The sequence below is a fragment of the Excalfactoria chinensis genome, chromosome 1 (genome assembly GCF_039878825.1).
Source record: "Excalfactoria chinensis isolate bCotChi1 chromosome 1, bCotChi1.hap2, whole genome shotgun sequence".
NCBI classification, from domain to species: domain Eukaryota; kingdom Metazoa; phylum Chordata; class Aves; order Galliformes; family Phasianidae; genus Excalfactoria; species Excalfactoria chinensis.
The window spans coordinates 112,150,616-112,174,446 of record NC_092825.1 but is presented as its reverse complement, the minus strand read 5'-3'; the positions used below and the strand labels follow the sequence as shown (position 1 = coordinate 112,174,446).

The 23,831-nt window shown below is 49.5% G+C and overlaps 1 protein-coding gene across 1 annotated transcript in view; it reads left to right on the top strand.

Moving 5' to 3' along the window:
• The first annotated feature begins 1,361 nt into the window (after positions 1-1,361).
• Positions 1,362-23,831, top strand: part of PTCHD1 (patched domain containing 1) — a 40,761-nt gene continuing 18,291 nt past the window's right edge. The window contains exons 1-2 of the mRNA XM_072329324.1: positions 1,362-1,821; positions 12,051-12,711. Coding sequence (XP_072185425.1) covers positions 1,393-1,821; positions 12,051-12,711 — 1,090 coding nt within the window. The 5' untranslated portion in view covers positions 1,362-1,392. The remainder of the gene's footprint in view (positions 1,822-12,050; positions 12,712-23,831) is intronic.

Genomic DNA, 23,831 nt, shown 5'->3' with positions numbered 1-23,831 from the left:
CTGCCAGTAGCAATGACAAGTGCTCTTTGTGAGCTGTCAATGACAAGGAGCACAAAGCTGGGACACAGTGAACTGGGAGAACCAGGGGACATCGGTGACCATTGCCCAGCTCCACTCAGTCTGACAATCCCCTCACTGGCCATGTTGGAAGCTATGAAACACAGGTCAAGCCTTCAAGCACAACCTTGTTGTGAGGGTAGAAGTGGCAAGGCAGCTCTCTGTATGACAGTAGGATCTCGGGTCAGGCACTGTAGAGATGCACAGAGAAGGACGACATCAGTCAGCCCACCCATAACAGCACCAGGGAGCCGCTACTGCTCACACAGCGTAACAGGTGTAACACCCTCAGACTGAAACTTCCCCTTCTCCCACAGGCACGCAGGAGGCCAGAGCAGCAGCTGGGCCCTCACATCAGCACCGCCGAGCTGACACCTAAGAGCCCAGGGCAGCTGACAAGTGCCAGGAACCCGAACAGCCTCTTGTCCCTTGTCAGAAACACACGTTTTCGCCCGCCCTGGTCGTTAAGCTCAACATGTGGTTTACGGGGAGACCGTGCCCCGCGCCGGGAAGCACCGCTGGTACCCGGAGCCGCCCAGGGGATACCCGGGGGTCCCGGATACGGCGGCCCGGGCAAGCGCGGCCCCATCGCAGGCTCCCGGCCTCCCTAATGGGCATGTGCGGAAGGCGCCGCACATGCCCACTCTGCCGCCTGAGGCCGGGGGCTGCCGGGCACCGGGGCGCGCCGTCGGGCACCCCGAGGCGGCGGAGGGCGCTCCGTCCGCGCCCGGAGGCGGCTCTGCGGAAGGAGGACCGCCGCGAAGCGCCGTCGGCACCCCGCGCGGGGAGCGGCCGCCCTCCGCAGCCCGTCGGGGCCGCCCGGGCTCGCCGAGGCGGGCGGGGATGTGGCGGCGCGGCGGGCGGGGCCGGGCGGCAGCCGGGCGGGGCGGGGCGCGGCGCGGCGTCCCGAGCGCGGCCCCGGCGGGAGGCGCCGCCCGGCGTGGCCCCTCGGCGGAGGGCGCCGGCGGCGGGGGCGCCGCGGAGGGTTATCCGCGCCCGCCCCGCCCGCCGCGGCCGGGGGATTAGTCAGCACTCTGCGGGCGGCCCCGCGCCCGCGCCAACTCCGCGGCGGGGGCAGGGAGCGGCGAGCGGCGCCGGCCGCTGCCCGCGGCCAGGGGCGGCCAGGGGCGGCGGCGGGGCGGCCCCCCTCCCGTCCCCTCCCCGCGGTCCGCGCGGCCGCCCGGCGGCCACAGGCAGGAGCGCCTCGGCTGCCCCGCGCGCGCAGGCGGGAGGGAGGCGGCGCGCCCCGCACGGCCGCACGCAGACGCGCGGCGGCGGCCCCCGGCCCCCCGCAGCCGCGGCCGGCGGGGAGGCGGCGCCCGGCGGGGCCGCCCCATGGTCTTGCGGGGGCCGTGGGGGAGCCGCGGGGGCCCCGGAGCGGCGCTCGCCCTCCTGCGCGCCATCCGCACTAGGATGTTGCGGCAGGTCTTGCACAGGGGGCTGGGGACGTCCTTCTCCCGGCTCGGCCACTTCGTCGCCAGCCACCCGGTGTTCTTCGCTTCGGCGCCCGTGCTCATCTCCATCCTGCTGGGCGCCAGCTTCAGCCGCTATCAGGTGGAGGAGAGCGTGGAGCACCTCCTGGCCCCCACCCACAGCCTGGCCAAGATCGAGCGGAACCTGGTGGACAGCCTCTTCCCGGTGAACCGCTCCAAGCACCGGCTCTACTCCGACCTGCAGACGCCGGGGCGCTACGGCCGGGTGATCATCACCTCCTTCCGCAAGGCCAACATGCTGGACCAGCACCACACCGATCTCATCCTCAAGGTAACCGCGGCCCCCGCCGCCTCCCGCAACAGTTGGGATGCGCGCAGGGGGCACCGCGCCGCCGGCCCCGCGCTCCTTCCCTGCGCTCGCGCGTGTTTGATCCGAGTTGGGGCGGCTCGGGAAACTCCGCCGGAGCGGCTGGAGGCGCGGCGAAGGGCAGCACCGAGCCGTCTCCCACGGCAAGAGCAGCCGGCAGCGCTGACAGCATCTGTCTGCCCGCGGCGCGGAGCGGGACGTTCCCCGCAGCGTGTGCCGGAGCGTTGCGCCGCGGTGTCGGAGCGGGGAGGACGGGAGCGAGCGTGTGCCGGGAGGGTGTCGAGCTCACCGGGCAGGGCTCGGATGGTGCGCAGAGCCCAGAGGTGTGGCAGGCTCAGCCCCACGTCCGCTCTGTTGCTCTACTGTGTACGGAAAGCCCCGGGGCTCGGCACCGCTTCCCTCCCCGATGTCGGGCTGTCAGAGCGTGCGGAATCGGCGTAAATTCTGTTCGGAGGCTCTGGGGAGTGCCCCTTCCCAGGCGAGAACATGGGCGCAGATAGCGCGTATGGGGACTCTGGGGAGATGCACCCCTGGCTAAGCACTGCAATAACTGTTACGGTGGGCTCATGGCTGTTTTCTTTCAACTGTAGCCATGCACAGAGCTGTAGTGCGGTGTCCCTCCGTGTGCTCTGTTTCCCTTTTTCACTGTATTGCCCAGCAGTGATGGGCACGCCGCGCTGCCGAGCGCAAGCACTGAGATGTATGTCACCACCGAGCAAGAAAACTCCAGAGGCGGTTTTCATTCCTTCATTTCCTTGTGCCGTGGATTGCATCCGCATCCAGCACGCACGGTTACTCAGTCATAGGCTAATGATGGCAATGGATTTTTTGCTCTGCACTGCTTTCTCTGGAGATCTGTGGTTCTATCGATAGCACAGTGACACACAAATAAATGCTACGCTGAAGCTCTCCACGAGCAAACTTCTGCGTCAGATTTATCATATCAGCCAAAGAGCCATAACTTAGAAAGTTGTCAGCATTTAACGCTGCCTCATTTTTTAACAGACAGAATTTGCCAACTGAATGATTATTTCTTATTTGGCGAGATAATGAACACCATTGCCGTTTGCCTGTTTACTCATACTGTTAATCTGACGTTGTCAGGCATCGTTGATGCATTATTTCCAACTCCATACTTAACTAATTAATCCCAGCGTGTCTCCTGCAGAACAGATCCCATCCCTTGTCTCAGCTGTGTTTCTGTCTGTGCAGCCCGAGGTGCCCAGCAGGTCAGCGCAGCCACCCGGGAAGGAGAGCTCCTGGCTCCCTGTGTCACCGTGCTGGCTGCGACGCAGGGCCGTATCATTCTGTGTCAGCAGGGCTCACCTAGAGGAGGAGGCAGGGAGAGGGGCCATCAAGGTTCTCCTACACACGTATCCATGCTTGGAGGGCAGAAGGGAGCAAAACCATCTAAAAAATGCCCCCATACTCCAGGGCAAAGCCAGGCACATCTAGGAGCTGCTCGTCAGTGTCATCCCACCTGTGAGTGCTATTACACTGCTCACCTCCCCTTTCCTGGGGGAGCGTGGCCTCCGCAAGGAAGAGCTTTTCTGGGCTCTCTGACCTGCTGTCCCCTACCTCACCAGACAGGGAGTGCCCAGGACTGCTACTGCTGCCCCGCTCTCACGGAGGGGAAAGAAGAGATGTTCTGTCTGCGGCAGAGGAAGAAGTGAGCTTCCATTATCATCCCCTTGGTAAAGAGACATGAAGTTTTGGGCTCTGAACAGCTGAAACTTAGTGGCACTGTCAAAAGTTAGTCACTGTAATACCCTAATTAATTCATTCATTATCGTGATAAGTTCTTTGGTGGCTTCTCTGAAGTGCTGTCGTTAGCGCAGTGCAGTTCTGAAGGGCACGCTGTCAGCCCAAGATGCTTCAGGTGCCACAGCTGCACAGCAGCCTGCCGGCTGGCTGGCACAGGTGATGAAGGGACCAGCCCCATGCCCAGACCCCAGGCTTGTGCCCCAGGCAGGAGCTGCTCCATGCGAGACTGTGTTGCTCATTAGCAAGGAAGCATGTGGCTTCCTTTTTATAGTAGTTTTGATTAAATTGAGTAAATCTCCATCCGTAATTCCCATAACTCTCTCCATAAATGCTTGAACTGTTTTTGTGCCTGCCATCCGTCATGTTTCCAGGTGGTGTGGGCATCTGTAGAAGAGAGAAAGAGAAATCTAAACCTGTCCTGATTCTCTGGCCTTGAACAAATGATCCAACTAAAGCCTCTGGAGAGTCTTGGTGGGCAAGAGATGATCGTGAAGCTGAGAGATACTGGAGGGAAGCGATGAAACTGTGCTTCACAGCTGGGCACAAGGCACTAGCTGTCAGTGTGCAGGGCCTCTTTCTTCCTCAAGATTTCACTCTGTCAAATGAAAGAAAGATTTTGAAGCACTGACGCCCAACTGAAGATGATCTGCTCTTACCCCTGTATTTCCAAGAAACGTTTGCAAAAACAAAAATAATTTGGATATTTGGTGTGCACCATCCTGCAGAAGTTCAAGAGATCGTATAATTACTGTACGACTCATCTAAGCCTAGAATCCAGCCTGAACAGAGTGTAAGAGCAGCCCCGTACCAGGTCATTGCTGTATTTCTACCTGCAGCTAGAAACTTGGCAGGTTCAGGGCACGCAGGCTCACAGGAAATGCAGACCTGACTAGGTGTTTTGAACCCTTGAAAGTACATCCAGGATTTGAGACACCCATCATTTTCAGCCTCTTCATTCCTCCATAGTTACAGTGAGTTAACTGCATTATTCTACAATCTAATTTATTTTTCTTAATGAAAGCTTCCCTTATTTTTTTTTTCTTTTCAGAAGGATATCCTGTCTTCCAATTTTATTATTGTTCATTACATTAACACAGTACTATTATTATTATTATTTTTTGCCAATAGCTGTACTTAAGATGCATAGATGAAAAGGGAATGAAATGTGACATTCCGTACTGAAAAGGACTGTATTTACAGTTTGCCTGTATGAAAATCTGTAGATGATGGTTTATTTCTTAAAGAAACCTGTCCTGACTGCAGAGTTTCAGACTCTGGTTATGCACTGCCTCTTTCCTATGAACTGGCCGTCAGTAGATATAGTTAGCTGCTTAAATACTTATTGGCACATATAAGCTAATACTGAAATTGGATGTATAAGGACACATTTATCTGAGCGCTGCATAACTTGTGATTGTTGCAAAACAAGACAGTTGAACTCTAAATTTTCGCAGACCTCGTACTTGTTTGGGTTTTCTTTTCTTCCCTCTACCCCTTAAATTACTGTGTCTGTGCCCATGTGTACCTGCACACTCTGTCCACAGCCAGCCCGGATTTCCTCATTTATTTTCTACATGCGAGGAAACTCGTGGAGGAAACAGCTATGTTTATGTTCCCATGTTTGTGTTATCTCTAATTACTTTGCTGTACCAACATGGCATGCTGGAGCTATTGTTTCGGTGCTGGCTGTAGCAGAACTGAGGGCTGGGTTTGGTGCAGCTCTGACTAGCGTAAGAACCCGACCCTGCATTTCAAAACTTCTCTACTTCTGAATGCCTGGATGCAGACAGCCAGCTGCAGATCTAGCAGTGGATAAGTAGTCTCCACCTTCTCTGCATAGCTCCTGCGCTGACGGCGCTTCTAAAGGAATTGTCAGCAGAACAAATAATGAATTCTGCTACAAAAATTAAAGGATGAAGTCATGTCTTCAGAGCAAGGCTGTAAGATGAGGGGAAGAGTCCTAATACAAGAAAAACAAGGGTGTGAAAGCAGCAGAAGTGCAAGCCTGTTGTCATAGCAGCACAATGCTGCAGGGCTAAAACGTATCTTATGCGAAAACAGATGAGAATTAAGATACACAGGTGAGATCTGGGCGCAGCCAGGGAAGAAGGACGGCCAGCGGCATGCTGCAGAGGGGCAGCCCCCAGACATGTGGTCATTGCACCACGTCCTGCCTCCTGTGGCACAGTGCTTGAGAGGACAGAACCTCTTAAGGGGAGGTCACGCTCCAGAGCAGGACCCGGAGGTCAGGGACTGCCACACAGTGTGGCCACCGAGACCTGGCTACCGGAGTCTAGGTGGTACAGCAGGAGTGCAGCTGGCTAGCATGGCCACACAGAGGCTTCCTAAGTGATTTGAAAAATGGCCTTGACGTTGGAGTATACAGGAGAACCCCTTCACTCCTGCTCAGGGAGAGGACAAGGAGCAGATACATTGATTAACATGACGGACTGTGAACTTGCAGCTCTAGAGGTTTTGCAATGAAGTAAGAGCCATGTGCCATACCTCAACTGGAGGAGCCCTTAGTGAGGGTGGCCACTGCATCATCTGCCCCCCAAGAGGTGCCGTAAGGACAGAGAGACCTGATGTTTGTGGAGGCCACTGGACAAGCTGATGTGTGATCAGCAGCAAAAGTGAAGTCTTCCTCTATGTGCCAATCATGAGAAGTGGGTTTCAGAGCCCTTGGCCAGGCTCTACCTAAGGGACTTGTGCTGCCAATGTGTCACATCCTCCAGTTGCAGACTGAGAAATACAGCCCAAACCAGACTGTATTTGTCTTGGTGAAACGAATCCAGGTGGACTTGCTCTGCTGCTGGTCAGAATTAAGATCACATTCGTTAGGAAAGTTTCTCCGCTTCAGTGTAGAAATGTCTTAGCTCACAATTATCTGTAGTTACCAAGAGGACAGTCAGAAATGTGTACATGGCCGTGTATCTGCCAACATACATGTTTGAGCAGCAGTAGTTACCCCTCAGTTGATGCCTTGCGCTTTGAACAATTGTAGATTTTATTTACGTGAAGATTGTTCGGGGAAGATACGGTCCACAGTATTTTGGGCAGCTGGAAAATCAGTTGTAAAAATGCTTCGCTTACATAATTATTATCTTAGCATCTTTACAGGAAAATCTGATTGTAGGTCTGCTGGAAAATGCGTCCAGCTACGATTTGTAATGTGTTTTTCAAGCCATTACGATCAGACAGCCTATTCCCTTGGCAGTGCATGCAGCCCCCATTCTTGGTTGAGAGGTTGCTGGTGCCAGCAACCTCTGGATTCCTGAATTAACTGCTGAAGGCCATGAATTTACTGACAGATATCATTGGACCCAGGTGTCCAGGCTGGACCCAAGGCCTGGCCCTTCTTAGAAGCTCCTTGACTTCCCTGTCCACATCCCCTTCTGGCTAAAATACCTTCCTAGTAGTTTAATTCTGCCCGTGTCTACAGAGCCCGCAGTGTTTTCTTTTGTGAATTAAGCTGAGAGTTCTGTCAGTCTTTTCTCTCATGTAAACCTTTCACTTTTTCACTGAGGCAGTCTCTCAAAGTGAATAAAAAAACGCTCTGCAAAGATAGGACATGACAAAGATTACTGAGATCATAGAGGAAGCGATGAAATTTATGGCAGTCCAAGAAAAGTCTTCACTCTTCATTTTCCTTGGCACAGGTAACCCATAAAAATTACCTAAAGAGTGAGCCGCCTTTGCATGAGGGTGAAGCCTGCATTGAAAACCACTGTTTCAAACTAGAAAACAGTTCAGAGCTCAAATCAGAGCTGGGATTTTAAGCAGTAATACGTAATGAGTTCACTCATTACTTTATTTCTGAGCCATCTCAGGCCTTCCTCCACACTGTGTGATCAGACATTTCTTTTTGCAGTGAAAACTGAAGTTCCTGAAAAAAAACCACACTTCAGGTGCCAATGGTGCTCTAAGAAACCACAGATTTGGTAAAAACGACACTAAAAAAATAATGAGTTGGCAACACTGAAAAAGGTGAAGCTCATATTTAGTTTTAACCATCAGACAGAGACTGAAAGAATCAAATGTTAGCGAAGGCAATATAATACGGTATGGCAAAGATCCTACTCCCATGAGTAAAACATGACTCTACGTGCCAGCTCATTTGCAATAGGGGAAGACATACGTATATCTCACTAGTTTTATCTAGTTGGCCGTTCATCGACAATATGTCAAGTAACAAAGCGTGTTCAGGTCCTTATGATGAGTAATGTCACCTATAAAACACTGCACAGCACTGCTCTGCAGAAAAGCCAGACACGTTCTCACAGGCTGTATGACAAGCACAGGCTAGCTGCGTGCACCCTTCAGACTGCAACTGGTGGCTCACTCAGCTCCCATGGTCAGGATGTCCTTCCATAAGTGAGAAATGGGATGAGAAATAGAGTAGTAAGGCACAGGCACAGCTGCCCAGAGAAGGTGTGGTGCCCCATCCCTGGAGGTGCTCCAGGCTGGGTTAGATGGGCCCAGATGCAGCCTGAGCTGGTGGGGGGGCAGCCCTGCTGATGGCAAGGGTTGGAGCTGGGTGGCTTTAGAGTCACTTCCAACCTAAGCCATTCTGTGATTCTATGAAATGAGAGCTTGATGAAACTGACACATTTATGGGCCTCACCTGCAACCTCCATGCAGGCTGCATGGAGGTCTGTGTTGGACCCACTGATGGTCCCTGCCTCCCTGTACTGCGCAGATGAGGAGCTGGGCCCTCGTGGGCTTTTATTGGGCTAGCAGATGACAAAACATGGCCCGAGAGGGTTTCTGGGATCAGAGCATTTTGCAGGTGAATCGGCAGCTTCTGAGCCCTCCCTGCTGTGACAGGATATGTGTGCCTTGTAGGAAGGTCCTTATAGTCTGAGCGAGCCACCAAACCCTGGCAGCAGACACTTGCTTCTTCATTACAAAAAGGACTTTTATGCAACATGGTGGATCTAGAGGTCTTCCTCTAGCCACCTTCATGTCCTTAGATCTTCTGCATGGACTGAGGAGAAAAAGCAGCATCCTGGCACCCCACCAGGCCCACAAGCCTCACCTGCTTCTGCTTGCAGGGGGGGATTTGTCTCCCTGTTGAAGCCACATTTACTCTGTTTGAAGTGAACATACCAGCAAGCATGGGGCTTAAGGGCCAGGACCAAGGTGTTACCAAGCAGAAATGGCTGAAGGAAGACAAAACACTGTTCCAGAAATTTCTGCCGTAGTGTGGGACACGCAGAAACAGTGGTTTTAGAAGGGAGAGGGAATGGCAAGAGATGGGCTCTGTCAAAACATGGAGAGGGAAGGGTGTAAGTTGCTGTTCTGAGAGATTCAGACTGGATATAAGGATAAAGTTTTTAACGGTAAGGGTAGTGAAGCACTGGCACAGGTTGCCCAGAGAGATGGTATGTGTCCTGTCCCTGGAGACGCTCAAGGTGAGGCTGAATTAGGTCTCTGAGCTCCCTGAACTGGCTGTAGGTTTCCCAGTTCATTGCTGGGCAGTTGGACTAGATGACCTTTAAATCTCCCTTCCGATTCAAACCATTCTATGATTATATGAGTCTATGTTTGTATGACTGAGCACTTTCAGCCAAAAGCAGCGCATGCTGCCGTGGCCAGCAAACTCCAGCACTGCTGCACATCCGTCGTGCTGCAGCACTCCAGCAGCATTCCCAGGAGGAGAGCTGCCTCCCAGGTCACTTGCACTGCTTGCTAACCAAATGGGCTGAGAGCGATGAGCAAGCAGTTCGTGTCTCCCTTCAAGAAAAGCTATTCAGGCAGCCTTTGATATTCTTTTAGCTCTCCATCTCTACTAATAGGATCAGCAAGGATAAGAAAACAGTTGGGTAAATGAGAATCTGGTGGATTTATTTAGGATATAGTTCCCTGCTGTTCAGAACTGAGCATGATGACGTTGTCCCCATCAGGGCAATCCATACCTACTACTGCTGGCAGACCCAGGCTCCTGGCTGCCCTGTTGCTGTGTCAGGATGGGAGCAGTGTGGGGCCCTGAGCCCAAAACCATCGTGCCCAAGTAGCAACAAGTATTCAGCCTTCCGCTGAAGATGTTATGGCTGCTGTGACAGCTGAGGTTATTTTATGACCTAGATATTAAAAGAAAGTGGTTCAGATGTATACAGAAGCAAATGCAGCAAGGAGGAAGGGTAGATAAATAGCAGCGCACACAGTTTGATAAAACTTGTGTGACAGTTCCCCTTCCTCTGTTTTGTGTCACTTGATGGATCCTTTCTGAAGTAGTCGTACTGTTAATCCAATATGAGCAATAAAGTCCTTTTGTTGCTCCTAGTTGTCCTCAGCTGCACTTCTCTATATGACATCTGGCTTTACAACCATTGTCAGTGAAATACATACAGCAACTGCCACTGTAAACAAATTAAAATCAGACGTCTGTCTTTGATTCAGTAAGCCAGGGCATTTTCCCCAACCATACCTTCGAATTCAGCGCTCTAAAACAGCTCTTGAAGAATTTTGCAAAAGCAAGCTGGAAAGATGGGGAAGAATTTTCAATGCAATCTCGTTTCTCTGGCACTTGCATGCAGATCTCTTAATTTATTATGGTTTTAGAAGAGAAGGTTGTACGAGAACCCCTAATCTGTCACACAGGGATTTACTCGTTCTCCCACCAAGATGGAAAATTTCTTTCTCACTGTGGTAAGGTCCTGCATACTCCCAGTGCCATGAAAAGGTTCATTAGTTCAGTTCATTTCTCAGCTCTTGTCTTTCTAATGTCAGTACTGAACTGTTCTTCTGGAGAAAATAAAAACTGCTCAAGTGTGGAAAAAAACACACCTCCAAGCTGCTGGAGAAATGCTGACATTATAAGAACTTTGTATTTTTTACACATATGACATCATATCAACCCGAGAAATGGAGGCAGCTTGATTAAATTTATACTCCATCACAGACAATGCGATGTAACTGTAAAATAATCAGATTGATAGTATCATCCAAATGGCATTGGTCTTATTATTCTGCAAATAGATCTGAAATAGCACAGGGATGTCTCTTCAACCATTTAAGTTCTACAGGATTTTAGCCCTGAGTATTAGACATGTCATCTGTTGTCACCAGATGAGTATATGAGCTGTGCTGCTGTGCCGTGCACTATCTTCTGCTTTATCATCAGCGTTTCTCTTCAGAAGGAACTAGTTCCATTAGATGTCACTTAATCCCAGCCTCTACTGGGCGCAGCAGCCTACTGTCCTCTTTGGGAACCTGTATGCAGGTACAAAACAAGGAATTGTGTTGCCATAGCCCATCCTTTTTGTCTTGCTCAAAATCAGAGGGCAGAAAATGGCCTTTCCCACTCTAGAGACAAGCTGAAGGTGGACTGCCAGCCTCAGGCGGTGCCGGCACTTGGCAGCAGAAGCAGTGTCATGTGGGGGTCCCAACGATGAGGTTCAGGTGTCCCCATGCCCACTTCAGGAGAGCAGAGGACACTCAGCCACTGGAACTCAGGGCTGGGGGAGAGGGAGGGAGGTGGTCCTGTCCTTAGCAGCACCCTTGTGGAAGGTCTTAGTGTCCTTCGCACAGTGCGTGCATCTCACCAGGAGTTGCACAGTGACAGCAATGATTCAGGACTCTGCATTTCATAAGGAGAACACCCCCAAACCAGCTTGCACTCTGCTAAGACTCTTCACATTAGCAAGCTCAGCGCTCTACTTCTGAAAAATACCACAACTTGTTAGCACTCTTCCCTTCATGTCTTTTAGATGTCTTGTTTCTTCTGCATTGATTAAAATGGATTCAGAAGGGGTTGTATGGTTTTTCTGTACTTTGTCAGAAGAAAGTAATCTTTCTGCCCTTTTGATGCTCCAAAATAACTGAATGTGCTTTGGATCAGAGCTCACGGAAAAAAATCAGCAGGATGCAAAGCAACTTGAAAAGGTGGGCTGCACTAAAAGCTGCCTGAAAGCAAACTATAATCAGGGATAGCCCACGAGCTCTAAAATGAAGGCTTCCTCTGATAAACAAGGAGGAGAACACTGGTGACTGTTCTATGACTTCTCGCTCTCGGGTAGGCGGAGGGATTGATGGGGTCGAGGGGGAGACAAAAAGCAGATGGTTTAACCAGTGCCAGCTCCAGGTTTGCTGATAGTCCCAGCCCTCCTCTGCGGGCTGCACCCCAGCTTCCTACTGCAGCCAGGGGGTCACCAGCGTGACAGCATCCCCTGTGCCAGCCAGGCTGTCCTTGCCATCCCACCTGCCCGCGATACCAGCAAGGGACGCAGGAGAGTGACGCTGCTATTTTAATGCATGCTTCTTTTTTTGCGCTGAGTGTGCCGTGAGTACTGCAGCCACCAGAACGCTCGCTGCCGTTGTCTGTCTGGAATAGGAGAGGGACGGAGGCCGCGAGCCGCTGTTGCTCTGGCTGCTGCTGAGTGGGATGAACTGATGAATAACGTCTGTGATTTCTCTTTCCCTTGTAGTTGCACTCTGCTGTGACCAGGATCCAAGTGCAAAGACCTGGTTTCAATTACACGTTTGCCCATATATGTATCCTGAACAATGACAAGACATGCATAGTGGACGACATAGTGCATGTGCTGGAGGAATTAAAGGCTGCTCGTTCTTCTAATCGAACTAATTTTGCAATCACTTATCCGATTACTCACTTAAAGGATGGCAGGGAAGTGTATAACGGGCATCAGCTTGGTGGGGTTACTGTGCACAGCAAAGACCGGGTGAAGTCTGCAGAAGCCATTCAGCTCACCTACTACTTGCAGGCAATCAACTCCTTGAATGACATGGTGGCAGAAAAGTGGGAATCCATTTTTTGTGACACTGTTGAACTTTTCCAGAAATCCAACAGGAAAGTCAAAATGTATCCTTTCACTTCTTCTTCGCTGAAGGAGGATTTCCAGAAGACGAGCAGGGTGTCAGAACGCTACCTGATCACAAGCTTGGTCCTTGTGGTCACCTTGGCCATTCTCTGCTGCTCCATGCAGGATTGTGTCCGCAGCAAACCCTGGCTTGGCCTGCTGGGATTGCTGACCGTGACCCTTGCCACCCTGACTGCAGCCGGGATCATCAATCTCACTGGTGGGAAATACAATTCCACCTTCCTGGGGATCCCCTTCGTCATGTTAGGTAACTATCTCCTACTCTCTCTTTTGTGTGTTTGTGCCTCCCTGACGCCTTTCCCAGCCGGCGGAGAAGCAGCACTGCATGACTCCCAGTATCTGCTCCCTGTAACACTGCCCCGTGCCAAATCCGCACCACCTCATTTCCTAAACAGCTTGTGCCGTGCCCGGACGTTGCGATTATTTCTGGGTTTCTGCTGTATGGCGCAGTGCCCACGTGGTGGTGAGGACCAAGTACGTGCTGCTGCCATGCGCGGTGCAAGGAGCCCTGCTGCTGCTGCTCTGCGTTTCAGTGGCCAGCGTTAGGAGACCTGCGCGTGGCTCTCTTGCTGGACTTGCAGTATCGACTGCCCTGACAAATAAAGGGCGGATGGAGAGCTTGCTCCTTGGCAAAGCAGAGCGATGCAGGGCAGGAGCTCCCTGTGTGTTGTGCTGCAGCCCCTCGCTGTGCTGCGTGATCTTTTCTGGAGGATGGGAAGGAGGGCAGGAGGAGGACAGGCAGCTCCCAAGCTGCGATCTCACGCCCTCGTGTCAGTGCTGGTAGTTCAGGACGCTTGCCATCCAACCAGACAGGCAGGGGGGTTTCCCAAGGGGCAGAAGGAGCTTTGGGGAGCTCACAGCCTCTGTGTTTGTTTTTGGTTCATGAACAGCATGAAAAGCTCCATGCGCCGTAGGTGTTTAATGTGCCCTCGTTCCCAGCATTGTTCATTTGTGGAGAATAATACATGCATTGATTTGATCACAGCTTCCCCGGCTGAAAATCAGTGCTCAGGAATACTTCAGATTTCAAGAGTAAGAGTGCCTTCACTGACTTAGTCACATCGTGTAGTGATACATCGCGTTTCAGCACAGCTGTTTTTATACCGAGCACCAGGTTCCTATGCCATGGCCGTGCGGTATTGTTGCACTATAATTAAAGACTATACTTCGGTGCCTCACACTACCAGCTAATGTGCAGAATGTATTTGGTGACAAAGGGAGTTCAGCTGCATTGCATCGGCTGCAGCATGTCACTCTTGTTTTCAGGTGACATCTGTGTAAATTAAACTGCCTCATAATCTAGAGGAGAAACAGCACAAGGAGTCAGAGTCGAAGGCTTTCTGACCGGGGTCTTTGTATTCTTTTGTGGGTTTTTATGTTTATGCACAATCTCTTCCTCAAAGTAAGTAGAGCTACAAAAAGAGTAGCCATAGCAGGAAAACAGTCTGAAGTGCAGACTCAGAAAGGAAAGTGCCTGGGGAAGGTTACTTTGAAATATGAAATATAACCTCTTTTCGGGGAGCAAAACTGCTGCTTTCCGGGGCAGCCTTTCAAATCATGAGTTGACTGATAGTGGCTACGCTGAGATTTGGAATCCTTAAATACACAGATAGTTATGAAAAATGGCACACTTCTACTGCTCCTACCAAACTGTTTCGTTATTTTTCTTTTGGTTTTTCATGTTGTTTCTGGTTGTGCTTAGTGAGTTTCAGACGCACAGCTCAGCTCTCGCTGTGAGCAAGCCAGGGCAGAGCAGTGTGTTCATGGGAATCTCACACGCTTCCCTGGCTGCACTGAGGTCTCCCAATGGGTGGGAACATCAACAGGTGAACAGAAGGCACTAACAGCATTTAGGAGTTTTTAATGAGAACTGCTTTAAAACAATAATAGCTGGAAAGGCATGACTTTTCTTTCTGTTTGTTTTTTTTTTCTTTCTTTCTGCTGCAGTAAAACAACACGATTCATCATGCATTTCAAAATATGTTTCATTCCTATACGTCGCTTTGCTTGCAGAGGATGGTTAAGCTCAAGGTAGTTGAAGGCTGGAGACACAAACCACTTTACATTATAGCCGGTTGAACTACTTCCACTTAATTTCAGTGACCATCAGATTAGATCATAGATTAACTGACCTTTAGAAAGCTAAAGGATTTCTGGCTAACAGTGTAGTCCCACAGCTATTACTCATAATCTCATGGCTTAAAGCAAAAATTAGATAGAAAAAACGCTTACGCTGGACACATTTCAGGCAAGGCCCCTCTGCAAGTATAAATCATTAATGAAGTTTCCCTGGCTTGTAGCAGCTGAGGATTTTTAACTTTCCATCAGCACTGTGAATTGAGGGGGCTCCCCAGACATGGTCTGACCTCTGCTGCAGGACAACATGAAGTCTTCCCCAGCTCTGTCTCCTTGGAGAGCTTCCCGCTGTTGCTCACTGTGCTACCTCTGCAGCATTGGCATCATGTCTAACCCAGATTTCCCTTTCGCAGCTCAGCTGCCCTTATTCACCCACAGCATCTGGAAAACAACGTATTTTCTTTTTCTTGGCATATTTGGGAACACTTCCAGTTGTGCAGTCCTCTTCTGTTCCATCCCATCTTCCCTCGGGTGGTTCTTCCTGGCCTTGCAGCAAACTCATTGCTCTTGGCTGCTCCACATCCTCCGTGGAGTGCTGTGCCTGGAGCTGGGCGCAGGATTCGGGCTGAGGCTTTCAGCACCGAGCAGAGTGGGAGGATTATTTCACACATCTCACATATGGCACTCCTGTTCATATATCCCCACATGACATTCATTTTTTGCAGCAGTCTGAAGTGGTTGGCGTTCAGTTTTGTGGCACACGGTAATTCACCAACCATCCATGCTGCTTTCTGCCGTGTTTGCACAAACGATCGTTCCAACACGAGGTTTACCCTCGTCCTTGCTGAACGACCGATTTATGTCACACCACTGCTCCTGTTTGCTGAGTTCCCCTTGATGCCATCCCAGATATGTTCATTGAAGCTGGTCAGCAATGTTTTGCAGTTACACGCTTTCTCATATTTTCAGGAATTCCTTTCGGAATAGCTCAAGTCTTTTGTCCAGTCATAAGTTTGTGCTAATCATTTAGACAGTACGGCTGCAGAACCCTCGGTTCGGTGCGCTCTGTAATGCTCATTTTTACCCATCATGTTTCCCTTAGCATCCCTCAGCACCAGCCATTTCCAAGAACAAGCAATCTGCAGGGAAGGGTGCCAGCCTCTGTGTGTGTTCGTCCTTAGCTCCTGCACCACTGGGACAATTACAAGCACTGAAATTAGCACAGCTAAGCAAGCTGCACTCCCAAGCTCAGACACTGTGAACAGACAGGAACATCTTTTGCTTTCCCCACCTGTTAAATACAACATACTACTTCAAACCTCCTGTGCTTTGGATGTAATCACCTTCAGTGCACCGTCTCCTAATTTATTTTCCTCTTTAATTAAGGCAGGTTACAATAGCACAGCTCATGAAAGGTAACTCACTGAGTTGCGGTAACACAGTCACCAATGCCTGCCTACACCCAAGGCCCAATGCCTGTACGGGATTCCTGCTGCAAGGAGGCCAGCAAGCTGCACTCTGCCTTCAGCCTCCCTCTTCTCCAGGGAAGGCTCATCAGGTCCAGTGGGGATCTTCTCATCAGCTTGGCAGGCTCCCACCATTCATCTGGCCGTATTTAGAGTTAGCGTTTGCCTTGCTTAGCATAGTCATGTAAGGGCAGAGGTACTCACGTGCCTGGTTCACGTGGAATACTTGTCCACTTTTGACCCTAAGAATTATATATTAAAAAAAAAAAAACACAAATTCTTCCTAATTCAGACAAATTTAAAGTAGTTGAGTTGTTGTGCCAGCTGAGAAGCAGAAACAATTCTGATTTCCTGCTGCCCGTTCCACTGAAATCTACAGATGTTTGGTCTGGCACGGATGCTAAAGCATTCACTGCAAGTTTCCCTTACGTATTAAATGTTGTTTAATAACTGCCAATCTTATAAAAATACCGGTTTCCTCAGAAAAAAACAAAAACAAAACAAAACAAAAAAGTGCCACAAAACAAGGCACTGAACAAGCAGCAACGATGGCTGAGTGAGATTCTGGCCTGAGTTTCTCACCTCCTGCAGGTGCAGCACAACACTAGACATGGGGGCTCAGAAGCAAACTGTGCGTTGCCCTCTATCCTTAAGGGGATGCCCACAGGAGAGGGATGCAGCTTTTCCCAGCCCCCGGCTGGGCAGCAGGGCTCATTTCTGTAGAGTGGTTGGTGGTGCCAAGCACTGCCAAAAACAGGAGAGACACAGGGCTCGCTCCACGCACTTATATTTAGCCTCAGGTCTGAGGTAAAACTGGCATGGGAAACACAGCGAGCAGTTAGGAGAGCAGCTTGAGTTTGAAGCTTGCTGTAAACTGAAGGGGAACAAGCCTGGTGCCAAAGCTTACACAACAGGGATGGGCGCCCGCTCTTACTGTACCCCTCACTCCGTGCTCCTGTGTCATAGCACCCACAGCAGCTCCTGCAGTGTGGTTGCAGCTTCTGGATACTGGGTTGTAGGGAGCACAGAGGCAGGACTGTGAGCTGGGGGCTCTGCACCAGGCCCGTGGGGACGCTGGAGGCTGGACAGCAAAGGTCAAAGGAAGGATCAGAGCATCCAGTGTGCAGCCCCTGGGGAACACGAGTGCTGCAGACCTGGGCCAGCAGGGCTCAGGGTCTTTGATCAGCTTGCAAGTACCAGCCTCACTAGGGAACTGTGACATATGCCAGATTTGTAAGCCCTAAAACCACTCATTATCTCCCCTATCAAGCACCCATGTGTTTTCTATATTCACTAAAACCGAAGTGTCAACTTTGGTTACATATAAAGATTTACAGAGAGAAAGAAACATCTCCCAAAGTGCCCTTCAGTCCACACGTAAAGGTAACAGACACACAGATGTTTGACTTTGTATAACATTTTTCCACCATTTTCTCTGCTGTTAGCTAATAAAAATGTGAAGCGTACTGAGCCTCTCTTGTCTTTATTACCCGCACTGAGCTCTCTCACTTCTCTTGCCAACCTGACCCTCCATCCCTGCCTGCTGGAGGAAATGTGCTGCTCTCAGCTGGGACATCACCCTGTGCTGCCCTTCATCCCATTTTCCTCTCCCTCATCTCAGTTGCATTTTGGGGCAGCCCCCTGAGACAGATCTTGCCCATCTTCTCATTCCAGGTGCAGCACTCTCTTCCCTTATCCCAGCACTGCTCTCGGGGTGTTTTGTTCTTCCCCAGTTTCCTTTGTCATTTTCTCCTCAGCCATAGCTGTACCCGCTGCTCCAGCCCTTTTCTCAGTGTTCCTCAGTAGCATCCTTAGCTCCCAAATAGTTTCCCACCATACCCTGCAGTAAGATTGCTGCTGCTTCAGTTTTCACAGTGATTTCCACTGTTCATCCCTTGCATGTTTTGCTCTGCCAAAGGCTCCAGGAACACCCTGGAAGCACACTGTTGTTGTTTTTTTTGTCACTCCATCTGCTCAGCCTTCCCAATTCAATCCTGCTCTGCTCAGTTACGTTCCTAATCGGTTGTTGGTTGGTTGTTTTTTTTTTTTGTTCCTTGTCTCTCTGAGCAGCCAGGCATCTTTTGCAGTCCCTCAGCCATCTCCTGGAGGGGAGGGCCCATAATGCAGCCCTTCTCCCTTGGCCTACTACATTATTCTCACCCAAGCCATGGCTTTCAACCTACAGGCAGGCAGAAGATCCACATCCTTCACCTGGTAGCCTCTCTCACTCATCCTGACAGGTCTATTGCCCTAAATCCATTGAGGAACCTGAACACCAACAAGCCACTGAGGCATGGAAACAGGTTTAAAATACACACAGTGGCAGTGTTTTAGACACTGTCACGCCAACTCGTTCTTGAGCAGTGCAAGAACTGCATGTAAAGCCTATCAGATGTGATGGCAGCACGGCCAGCATGTACCCGTGTTCCCTTTTCACCACCACAGATACCAGTGAAGCCTTCAGACATGTATGGGCTCCTTGTCTTCAGAAGTATATCAGTGACTCAGGAAATACAGTGCTTTATTGAGAAGAGGAGCTGTGAAAAGGAGATGCGGTGCCCCATCCCTGGAGGCACTCAAGACCAGGTTGGATGGGGCCCTGGGCAGCCTGAGCTGGTGGGGGGCAGCCCTGCCCATAGCAGGGGTTGGGGCTGGGTGGGCTTTGAGGTTCCTTCCAACCTAAGCCCTTCCATGATTCTCTGATACTTTGCATACTAGACTCAGATGCTCCATGGAGACCAGGGGAAAGTCATTAGGAGTTGATGCAACTTTTCATTTTAGGTCCCTGTTGCATTTAGTGCCTTTCATAAATGGCATTCCCCAAACAGGAGGTGGCTGACAGGCGCATATGGCAGGGGGCTGTGGTTTTCAGGTGGTGAGATCTCTGCATTCTGGAGGAGGACTCTGGTGGAGATGGATTACGTTAAGTTAAACTGGAATAAGTATAAGTTAGTTGTTTTGGTTTCAGCTTTCTCACCAGAAAAGGCAGCTTGAAGCGGAGTGAACTAATCCATATTCCATTGGGCCATGTTCCACAAGGAAAAACCTCCTAGAAGCAAATGATTGGCTTGTGGGCTTAAAAATTCAAGAGAGATGTGAAAGTTGATTTTGCCCCAGATATGCTCACTGTGCCTTGCTATGCCATCAGTAACTGTCAGGCAGTGTGTCACTTGGCTATTCTGCTGCATGGTAAGCGTTAACCTTTCACAGATGATTGCAGGTAGCTTTCATTTACCTTTAAGTAATTGGCTTTTTTACACAATGTGCATAAAATCTGTCGAAAGCTTACTTCAGAAGGAAAATCCATTTGCAGTTATCTAAGCATGTCAGATGCAAGACAAGCCCAGTGATACTTAACTCTATATCTGACAATCCCCTTGACCAGAAAGGTTTGAGTTCCACGCATCATGGTGAAGCTTGTTGGCCACCCCTGTCATTTCTTTGCTACCCTGGTGCTAGACTTCCCCATCCTAAGTGGCCACTGTACTCCCCATGTGCTCCTCCCAGCCAGTCTGAGCACTTCTGGCTCGCTTCAGTTCCATCAGGTTAGCTCTGCAGAGGGTTCAGATAGGGGGTAGATGATCGTGCCGCATGGATATAAATATTCCAACAGCTAAAATCAGATGCTCAGCTCCTTCCATGGCGCTGAGTGAAATATGACTTTTAACTTTTGCCAGGTCTTTTCCAAAAACAGAGCAAAGTAAGTCACACGTTTAAACAGACTTGACAGTCTGCTATTGAAACACCAAAACAAGCCTTTACCCATTCTTAAGTGGAATGAAATATTCCCTGTATAACTAAAAGTAAATTTTGAACCGTAACTTGTTTTTCTTATCTTTCTCAAAATAAAAAAGCCAATCAAGTTTTCTCTCAAATGTGTTCCTGTTTTTAAAATGTGCTTATCTGACATTGTTGCTACCACTGTAACAACAAAAACTCAAATATTACACTCCTTCAATCCCAAAAATAATGGTCCAAGCAAAACACAACACTTTCCCAAATGCTAAATCAGTCTTTTTAACTCGTATTGAAATAAATGGCACAATTCAAGATTAACCACACAGTTGCTGGGTTACCCATATATCGTCATATGAGGGCTGCTCTGAAAGTAGCGCCTCCTACTTTGTGGTGTCAGCCCATGATGTCAGAAGCAGGTGATGGTGGTATGGCAGTAGCGGTCAAACCATCCCAGCAGTATATTCCATTACATTTCGTTCCACGCAACAGATGAATTCCTTCATGAAGAAAAAAATGGCACCTACTGACATTCACTGACACTTACTGAATGCTTCTGGAGACTTAACAGCAGATGTGAGTGCAGTGAGGGATGGATGTGCATTTCAACAGTAGTGACAGTGACAGTGAATCACATCCACTGGTGCAGATTATTCTGAGGGCAGCATGCAGGCTCTTGTTCATTGCTAGTGAAAATTGCAGAGCTGTTGAAAAACAGTCTTTTGTAGATGAGGATTTGCTCTATCAAATCGTGTTATTTTGCTCTTCGTTGCTCTTGTAGCTCCCACGTAAATAAATAAGAGGCATTACTTTTGGAGCAACCTATGTAATAAGTGGTTTGATTTGAGAGAGTTGAGTTGAATTTGGTTTGGTTTAAAACATAGTTTGAAAGTGCACTATTAAATGAGAAGATGGCTTTTTATAATGTACAGCTTTCAGATCCACCACAAATTAGAAGTGACGAATGATGTTACTGTCATTGCTAATTAGCAGTCACAGTAAGATGAGGACTGTGAGTACTGAGGCATTGTTTAGTTCTAGTTATTTAAGATACTTCTGCTCTTTGCTTCTCTTCTCCCAACAGATAGAAAAAAATACAGGAATAACTGCATCTGTCTCCTGTGTGTGTGCTTGATTTCAGAGCAAAGGAATTGTGTCTAGAATCACTTTAGTTTCAATGGTATCATATAGATCATACTCTTAAAATTAGCTTGTGCTTTGCATTGGCTCCTGAGACGTCTGCCCACTGTTGGTTGTTTGCTGTGAGGAAAGATGGTGCTGGGGAGTTTATAACTGGGACACATCCTGTACCCCAGTGTCACTGATCCTGAGTATTTACAGCAAGACAGAAAGCGTGAGGGTGCTCCTTTCCATCAGCATATCCTCTGTGCAAATGTGTGTTCAGAGTGATTCGGAAAGGGCGAACCCTGACCAAAACAGACAAAAGCACAGAGTGCTAATCCTGTGCTGCATTCTCAACAATTATCTTTAGAAACAGAGAGAAGATAGATGGGATATTAAATCAGACATTCAGAAAGCTGAGATCAAAACTATGCCAGGCAGCGGATCTGTGTGGGTGTTAGGAGCAAGCGAGCCCCTTTTGCGCTGTGCTTGGAGGCTCTGCGCAAGACCCGAACAAGACAGAAACCTTGTGCTGGACTGCAAGACACACACTGCTTTCCTGCCTACGCACTGAGCAATCTGAGCGCAGGCTGAACAGCCCAGAGAGTCTTTCTGCAAGATCTAAACCTAAAAATAACGCTGTGGTCTCCTAGCATAAAGCACGGAGCACCAGCTGATGATTTCTTCTCTGCGTGCAGCAGCTCGTGCTGCGTGGTGTGCAGGGACGCTTGCTCCGCATTGCTGCGCTCCTGTGGGCACAGCCACCCACAGCTGTGAAACACAGCAGATACTTACAGCTTAGTATTAAACATCTCTCTTAGTTTCCTGCCAAGTAAATAGAGCACAAAATACAATGACAGTCTCTCAGGAGACCGAGGCAGGTTTTTTGTCTTGGTGTGAATCCACCAAGGTGTTTGTGTTTGTGGTCCCAGCAGCATGCTGAGGACCACAGGGGCTTATCCAGGCCTTTCTGGCTGGGATGGATCTAAGAGAGCCTGGGGAGATCAGCCCCAGCAATTGAGAGGGAATGGCTGTATGCAGATGTAAAGCAGCCCCAGAGCCTGACCTGCTGCTATTGTGCCTTAGTGCCCAGCAGACTGACATAAATAATCTCAGAAGTATGCTTCTCTTCAGGGGAATATCCCAATAAAGTCATCAACATCTGCAGGCATAGTGAGCCTCATTAATATATATGTAAAATGTACTGTTATCTAGTTATGATGCAGGGTAAGAAAGGCATTGTGATCTGTACAACATATATCCAATACCACCTATCTTGTTTTTCTCTTGTGCATTTTCCTTAATCCAGTTACCATACCTGCAGATACATTTACTTGCCCTTTGAGCCCCTGTGGTTGAAGCTGTGAAGAAATGTCAGGCAATACTTGCGTGCCTGGCACTTCACTTATGTTGGACAGAAGAACGCATTCAACATGGTCAGCTGCCTACAGTCAGTGATCTATAGGTGTTACTCAGCACTCAAGTGAATTGCCAGAAATGCCCAGATAAGCATAGAACCAGCAAGTTAGACTTACAGGGCATTGGAAGGAGGGCTGTAAAGATGGTGATGGGTCCTGAGGACAAGATGTATTAGAAACAGCTGAGGCCCCTGTGTTTGCTCAGCAGAAGAGCTGAGGGGAGACCTGATGGCGACTGCAGCTGCTCAGAGGAAGCGGAGGGGCAGCGCTGAGCTCTGCTGTGTGTGACAGCGACAGGGCCCGAGGGAACGGCATGGAGCTGTGCCAGGGGAGGGGCAGCTGGGGGGCAGGGAAAGGGGCTGCACCACAGGGCGGTGGGCATGGAACGGGATGCACAGGGCTGTGGGCACGGCCCCCAGTGCCGGAGTTCAAGGAGCGTCTGGACAGTGCTCTCAGACATAGGGGTTGGTTTGGGTGGTGCTGTGTGGAGCCAGGGGTTGGACTCTGTGATCCCTGTGGGTTCCTTCCAGCTCAGGATATTCTGTGACTCTGTGATGTTTTTTTGCTCAGCAGAACTGCTTGGGACAGGAAAGTCTGCATGCCTTGGGATGTCCAACTGTGCAGTGTCTGCCATCCACACCACAAAGCTGCAGTGTTACAGCACAGTGTATGGGACACCAACTTCATCTAGAATGCTCCTTATGTGTTGCAGGAGTGTACTGATGGCGATTAAGCTGTTCAGGTCAATCCACACCACTAAATTGTGATAAACCTGGGGAGACCTGTTGTTAGAACCAAGTTAGACTTGGATCTAATTCTGTTTGCATGCAAAAGGATCTGGATTTGCTCTATTATGTAATTACTTTAGTGTAAATAAGGGTCTGAAGCTGGATGTTTGCTTCAGCTGGATGCAAATTCTCTTGCTCTGTCTGCTTATTCAGCGGCACTGTGAAGCTGCGGTGTGTTCTGTGTTAATACCATGCCTGCTGGGAGAGGCCACCTGGAGCAGGTCACCTGTGTCCTCAGCAACTGGTCAGTTACAACTCCCGTAGCAAAGGGAAACAGGATTAGTGTTTTCACTTGGCTTTTCATAAGACGAGTGTTGATGAGCTCACTGATCTATCTGGAAAAAGTAAGTCAGCAGAGGGAAATTGTCTCAGCCTCTTTGTTGACATTACTGTGGAAAGCAATCACACAGCTGAGCAATGTACATTGTTATTTTTAATACTGTCAGCTAGGAAAATTCATTGCACCTTCATTATATCATATGTTATTACAGATATCGTTTTGGAAAGGGCAATTCCTGCAATATGATGCTGATCTCCCACACACTAATTTTGCACAAGTGCAGTTCCTGAGAGCTTGCCTGTGCTGGCAGCAAGATGGGATGTGAATTTATAGCATCCTAGCTATTCTATGTTAATTCACCCAGTGTTTGTCTCCGTGGATGATATTGCACTCCACTTTGAATGTGAATTAAGTTGTTCTTCCAGATTTCCACAAAGAACACTGGTGCAAGATAGGCAGTGCTCTGTAAGTTTGCACACTTC